Raw genomic sequence first — 7,559 nt, 5'->3', positions numbered from 1 at the left:
ACCACCAGGAGCAGAGGAGCAGGAGCTGCCTCTGCCTCCACCGCTTCCTCCACTAGGAGCAGAGGAGCAGGAGCTGCCTCTGCCTCCACCGCTTCCTCCACTAGGAGCAGAGGAGCAGGAGCTGCCTCTGCCTCCGCCACCACCACCGCCAGGAGCAGAGGAGCTGGAGCTGCCTCTGCCTCCACCACCGCCAGGAGCAGAGGAGCTGGAGCTGCCTCTGCCTCCACCACCACCAGGAGCAGAGGAGCTGGAGCTGCCTCTGCCTCCACCACCGCCCGGAGCAGAGGAGCAGGGGCTGCCTCTGCTGCCCGTACCTCCACAGGGAGTACGGTGGCCGGAGCCCCAGAAAGGGGAGCTGCCGGCCACGAAGAAGGGGGAGGAGGTCTGGAGACCACTTTCCCCAGCAGCAGTTTCGCTGCAGGAGTTCTTGTGGCCGGAGCCCCACAGGAGGGAGCTGCCGGCTACGAAGAAGGGGGAGGTCGGGGGACCACCTGCCCCCGCAGCTTTTTCGCTGCAGGACGGGACCAACAGGCTGTCAGCCGTGCCACTACCGGCAGGGGTGCTGACAGCATGGCCAGCCATGGGCCCACTGAAGCCTCCCTTCCCAGCCCGAGACTTTGTCCTGGACTGCTGGGTTTTTAAGGGGGGAGGTGGCCGTTGAGGCCATGTGTGCTGCGCACAAGGGGGGGTATATGTGGCAAAGTGCCCCGCCCCTGTGTGCATTTGTGTGATCTGTGTTGTATGTTGCGTGCGTGTGTGTGTTAATGTTGGTGTATAGATTGGTACACGGGATATAAACGGGTCTGTGTTTCACGTGTGTTTAAAGTGTAGGTTTGTATTTAGGCACGAGGAGAGCACAAATCACTTCACGTGCTGGTTAAATGTAATATGCGAGCACGGGGTTGCACAGAATTTATTCACGTGCTGGGATTCAAGTGAATAATTAATTAGTAATTGAATCCCAGCACAACAGTATAAATAGGCACATTTTTAGTCAGTCAGGGTTGGGTGTTCGGAAGAGGAGAACGGGTGAGAGAGAGAGGAGTAAAAGTAAAGTAAAATCGTAAAGATAAGTGTTTGTACTCACCGTGTTTGTTTGTCTCCGTGCACCGTTTGTTAAGTGTTTAGTCCGTTTTGTATGTCTATTTATTTTGGGCGTGTAGTGCCGTGTCCTGTGTTTGTGCTGTTTTCAACCCTTTTATTTGTTAATAAACGCTGAGTGCAGCCATTGCACTCAGCTCATCATCACCACCGTCTGTGTATTCCTTTTCTGGTCTGACGCCACCCACTCTGGCCGTCTTTGTGACAATGGCATACCTGAGTCCATCCACACCGATCAGGGTAGACAGTTTGAGTCTGATCTGGTGAAGCAGCTGTGTAGCAAGTTGGGAATCGAAAAGACACGGACGTCACCTTACCACGCACAGTCAGATGGCATGGTGGAAAGACTAAACAGAACACTAAAAGATCAGCTAGCTAAGTACATCTACCAGAATGGAGGAGAGTGGGATAAATATCTCTCACAAGTGGAGCTTGCATACAATTCAAGTGTACATTCTAGTACCGGATACACTCAATTTTTCCTTGCTCACGGCCGCGAACCTCGTCTGCCTGTGGACGTTTTGTTAAATTGCAGTTCATTAAATTCTCAAGCAACTCCTGGCACACCTGCAGCATATGCCCAGGATGTCATTAACCGCCTTTCACATGCTTTTGAGATTGCAGCGCAGCAGTCTAAAGAGTCTAAACTACAGCAAAAGACTCATTACGATCAAAAGCTCGCTTTTCATCCATCTGCCGAGGGTGATCTTGTTTTCCTTGATGATCCTGCCAATCAGAGAAACAAACTCGCTCCCAGATGGAAAGGGCCGTATAAAGTTTTGAAGAGATTGGATAGAGAAGGTTGTCCTGGCGTGACACATGAAATCACCGACCCAAAAGATCCACGAGCAAAATCATGGATTGTACATTACAATCGTCTGAAGGCATACAAAGATCCTTGGTCTGACTTACTTACACGTCCAGAATTATCTCCACGGCTGCCCCACAACCCGGACATACCTGTCAGACCACCAGCTACACTCACTGCTTTGTCTGGAGCCTTGCCTTACCAACCACCAGCTCCAGCAAGCTCCAGGTTTCGCTCGATGCCCTCTCTCTCTTTTCCTTCTTTTGCAGGTCCTGTCCAAAGTGATGTGTTACCGGTTCCAGAAGTTGTACCAGAACCTGCTCCAGAACTTGAGCCACACCCGGGTGTCGCCTGTCCTTCAAGCCCCAGAGTTGCACAAGGCACGGTGCACCAAGAGACTATGTCTGTTCACTTACCTCGACAACCTCAAGCTCCTGAGGCATTCCCTGTTGGACATACTCGTAGTGGTCGTCAAGTTAAGAAACCTGAGAAGTTTCGAGATTTTATTGTTTCGTAGTATATACCTGTTTCAGTATAATATACAGTATGTTACAGTATAGTAATGGATTCTGATTGATAGTTAAAAAAAAAAAAAAAAAAGTTCCTATTGCACTGCTTAGTTATATATATGTGACATTGGTTATGTTACTTTAGAAATATATATGTACAAAATTATTATTTTATAAAATTTGAAATATTGTATGTATATATTTAAGAAACGAGGAAGTTTCAAATAAAGCAAGGGAAGACTGTGACATTGGTTATGTTACTGTAGAAATATATATGTACAAAAATTATTATTTTACAAAATTTGAAATACTGTATGTATATATTAGTTTGATTATACTGAGTCACCGCTATTTGTTTTGCTGCTTACCCGGAATGTATTGTTGCAGTTGTGTTGGGGAGTCGGACAGTTTGGAGGGACACTCTGGAACATTCGAGATTGTTCTTGCTGGGGGTTTTTGAACTGGTCTAGGCGCGGAGCAGCGGTGCCCGATCGCTGTTTTATTATACAAGGTTTCGTATAGTATTTGTATCTGCAACTCAGCCTTAAATAAGTAACAAGTGCACGGAACAATAAATGTGTCCAGCATCCTGTTTCACAAGCTGAACCCGAAGAGACTGGTTTAAGGGCTTACAATAATAACACATAACAACAATAACAACAACAATAATAGCACTGTCACCCCGATCCATGGAGCCTACTCTCATCAATCAATATTTCTCGAGTAAGCAGAACAAAAAAAAATATACCATGTGCATCATGATGGATGTTGCAGAAGCATATAGTTCAGATATACTGTTTAACACCTTAGCCATGAGTAACACCAGGCTCAACGGACCTTGGAGTGTAAAGTTGCATGGAGAAGCCATCCAGTTTGCTTCAGTTCACAAGAACTCTTTCAACCTGTCAACAGTGCTGCTTGTAAGTGTAGCTCGTCTACATTGAAGACTGTAAAAAAAAAAAAAAACAACAAACACTTACAGACTGTAATGGCAGACAACCAACTAAGTAATATTGGACTTCTAAACATTGAATCAGATCCCTGCAAAATCCCTGAACATTAATGACTTTGTTGATGTTTTTGCAAGAAACCATAAAAACAGAAGGATCCAACGGATGTAATTAACAATCTACATAAATGCCCTTTGCCACAATGCAAAGCATGTGTAGGCCTAAATCTAATAAAAGCCACCCCAGCTGCTCCCCCAAATGAAAAGTAGAAACGCCCATCAATAAGCGATGGCAATAAAGACATCAGCAGCTGTTTTTTACAGGCTTAACAATGGCTTAAAGCAGTGTATTTCCCATACAGTGTTATATAGAGATAGCTGTCTCCCCACTGCAGGTCCATAACAAGGGGTCTAGGTAAGGCCTGCATATAGAAAATTCAGAAGTTCAGAAGAAACTGAAAACAGACATTTTAAATACAATGATTTTTTTATTGATCATTATCTAACAGCATGAACATTGCCTCAAATCCACTTGAATTGATGATCCACCAGCTGGCCAACTAGACAAGGCAATAGACCCCCCTATTGACTAGGGGTAATTCTAAGGGTGGAGATAAGGGAAACAAATGAATCAAATGCAATAAGGGGCGATGTACCCCTCACGAAACAAATTTACAAAACCTTCATATTGAGAATCCTGTTGAATGTTATGCACTTAAATAATATGGCCTTGGTTTAAAAATGTCAGTTACCTACCTGCACTTTGGTAGGATGCACGTAAACACAATTTTAAAAGGCTTACCAGACCAAGTCTTGCTTTAGATTCAAAAAAGGATTTATTTAAGATTACTTTCATTTTACTGTTCAAATTGGACCCAAAAATCTACTTTTCTTAATTCACAAGGCCAATAAAATGATACACATAGGGTCAAACTGAAAATCTGACTTTACCTCGGCCAGTTAATGAAATTCATGTCAGGGAAGCCAATGTCAAGATGCACTTTAGCAGATGGTGCCCTTAATTCAGAAAACATAATATATATTCCTATCACACTGGTAACTGCTATGCAATGTAAGCAAATTAATAAACCTGGAAATTAAAAACACACAAACCTGTTATTTACATACTTAAGCCCGTTCTGAATAAGCATAATATTTGACTTAGGGATGATATCACGTACTAATTTCCTCAAACTGGTCTTGCAATACCCATAAGTTGCTGATCACAGCTAATCACAGCTAGGTAGTATTTAACATTTGGTTTTGAAATAGTCTTTTTTCAAGCCATGGCTTTCAGGTGGTATCAGGTTTAACGCTATATAACTGCAAACAAGCCTGGCTCTCTTGTACAGAGGTTAAGACCTTTGATTGGGCAGTGTGGTTGCTGGTTCACACCCATCCACTTCTGTCACTCAGGTGGCACGATGGGCTTTCCCTTGGATAGGCTGCAGCTGATTGCAGAGGACTTAAGGGAGGAGGAGTGTAAGGGGCTGTGCTGTACGATGCACTACCATTAGGATTCTGCCTTCTTACATACAGTACTGTATGTCACATAACCTGGCTATACATGCAGTTGTTTTATTATACAAGTTAATAATAAATCCCAGAGAAATACAATTGTATTATTTAATAAAGCAGCCACTGACTTCTCTGTGCAGGATAAGATGCATTAATGACTCTAACAACCCAATTAAAACAACAAATACATGCAATATAAACTTGCTGGGGGACAAAAACATGAACTTGAGCACTTTAAATAAAACAAAAAAAATTGTATATTATCCTTTCACATAATAATAATAATAAAAAAAAAACCCACATTGCTGCCCAGTCTTGTACATTATACATAGGGGCATGTTACACACACAAACACATATATTATTAATTCCAGACACATTATTGTTAGAAGTGCACTCCCAAATACTTTATCCTTTTACAATTAAAATACAGGTCTGTTTTTTTTTTTTTTATAGAAACCATTTTGTTGAAAACCACAGTGGTATTGTGCAATTGTCATTGTATTTTAACCACATATCAGCGCTGCATATTGTACATCTTTTACTGAAATAGTGGTCAATGTGTGATATTGAAATCACAGCTAAATGAAAAAAAAAGAAAAAACACAAACACAGTATACTTTGCTTGATTCAGAAGGCCAATAAAATGACACACATATGGTCAAACTGAAAATCTGACTTTACCCTGGCCAGTTAACAAAATTCAAATCGCAATCACCAACCCCCAAACCTCACACATACTTCCTTCCCAAACAGCATTAATGCATGCATATTTCAAAGATAGTTACTTACCACAAGAATTAAACAATGACATAATTCAAATAAAAAATCAACCATTGTGCTACAACAGTATTCCTCTGACTTTAATGGCACATCATTCACTGATGTGGCCTGCTGTAGAGGAAAATAGTTGTGTCACTAATGCCTTATACTTTTTTCTACAGATTGTTCTTAGTAATAAAGGCAGTAATAAATTAAATCTTGCTTCACTGACCCATCTGTAATATAAGGAAAGTAAGTCATGTTAGAGTACTTCACAAAATGGTTGTCTTGTATGGTTGGTCATTGTCAATATATTTTTTAATTTAGGCTTCTTCTCGCTTTGATGCCAAGAGCTGCTCTTCAAAGTAAAGAAGCTGATCCACCTCAAAGCAGTCACTGGGCTTTTCCATGATCTTCGCCAAGTACTCCTTGATCTCAGCTTCGTTTGCGTGCTTCTGCCTTGCTTTCTTTAAGTAATCATAAACCTTCACGAAGACTTCTGCGCCCAGTTTATCTATTATTGACCTTGCAAAGGAAAAAAAAGAGAAGATGACTTAATTACTACATTCAAAATGCTTTCAGTTATATCCTAATTACATCTTAATTACAAATAGAATATAATTATGGTTGGGGTTTTGGCTCCGTGCACACCTATATTAAATGTTACAGGACCTTTATCTTTTGTAAATGGAATTACCACCAGTTGAAATGTGCTCATTCTTGGGCTCATTTACAAATTTCAAATTGCAATACTGTGACAGGGTGCGCGTTGCCAAGGAGACTCAGAGACCATAAAACTGCAGTTAAGCGCTCACATGCGCATATTTATTTACATTACATAAACACAAAACAACAAACAGAGAACACTGTCCACCGCACCATTCCTTCACCAACACAATTTATACACCTGTGGCTGGAGCCTTAATTAAATCATTTAAACATTTATTCCATGGGTGGCCAAACTTCCTGACCCTACGAGCTGCATACCAAAATTTCCATATGGCCGAGAGCCGCAAGACACTGCAAAACATGAAATGTTTGCGAGAGCAAGACATTTTAAATACTAGCATTGTTGTGTAGTACAGTAGTTGTTAGACTATCTCTTGATGGCAGCAAAATACACAGCAAGGAATAGAACATTGCCTACACAGTTTCTGTGTAATTTGTATTCTACGGTAATCTACAGTGTATTAAAACTTTAAATGTAACATACTGGTGTTTTCCCATTATTTCAGTTTATACTGTATGTATTACACAATTTAAATAAAATATATTCATCATGAAGCAAAATACAATAACTGCCCTGATTTCACCAAAAACACCACATACACATTTTTGTAAGAATTATTTTTGACAAGCTCTTCCCTTTAAGATCTGAATGCTGTTTTTTTGTTGTTTTTGTATGACTGCCTCATGTATTAAATACTGTTGAGCTTTGTGGATGACAAACACACATTTCTTTTGAAAGGGATTACAGTACCTGCTCATGACGAGACGTAATATGTAAATATAATATTAATTTTAGACCTGCAATATAACATGTAAACATGCATTCTCTAGTCTAGCGCCAACGCTACAATTTTACAAAAAGATTCATTCATCTGAATAAGGACGTTTGCCACGAGGGATATTCCATGCTTGCCATACAAAACTTGCTTGAGTCGTTAAATCAGCTTCTTTACTGAGAGCCGAAAGCAACATCTGCCTTAAGTCTTATCCAGGAGGATATTCAGATGAGTATGTGTTGCGATTTGTGTTTCATAATGACTTTTGTTGCTCGCCTTGTACAGGCTACAGTGTGTAAGCGATTTGTTGCAGATGAGACACAGGTTTACCACTGTTTTCAGTGAAAGCAAACTCTTTCTCCCAGTCTGGTTTAAAGCCTCTTACGTTAATTTATTACTCGTGGGGGG

At 41.1% G+C, this 7,559-nt stretch overlaps 1 protein-coding gene across 2 annotated transcripts in view; it reads right to left on the bottom strand.

Annotated features, from left to right (window-relative positions):
* Positions 1-3,882: 3,882 nt before the first annotated feature.
* nek11 (NIMA-related kinase 11) overlaps positions 3,883-7,559 on the bottom strand; it is a 222,504-nt gene continuing 218,827 nt past the window's right edge. For both annotated transcript variants that reach the window (XM_034058454.3, XM_059013082.1), the window contains exon 16: positions 3,883-6,171. In XM_034058454.3, coding sequence (XP_033914345.3) covers positions 5,970-6,171 — 202 coding nt within the window. In that variant the 3' untranslated portion in view covers positions 3,883-5,969. The remainder of the gene's footprint in view (positions 6,172-7,559) is intronic.

Source organism: Acipenser ruthenus, chromosome 3 (assembly GCF_902713425.1).
Source record: "Acipenser ruthenus chromosome 3, fAciRut3.2 maternal haplotype, whole genome shotgun sequence".
In the NCBI taxonomy this organism is placed as follows: domain Eukaryota; kingdom Metazoa; phylum Chordata; class Actinopteri; order Acipenseriformes; family Acipenseridae; genus Acipenser; species Acipenser ruthenus.
This window is presented reverse-complemented; position numbering and strand designations above follow the sequence as displayed.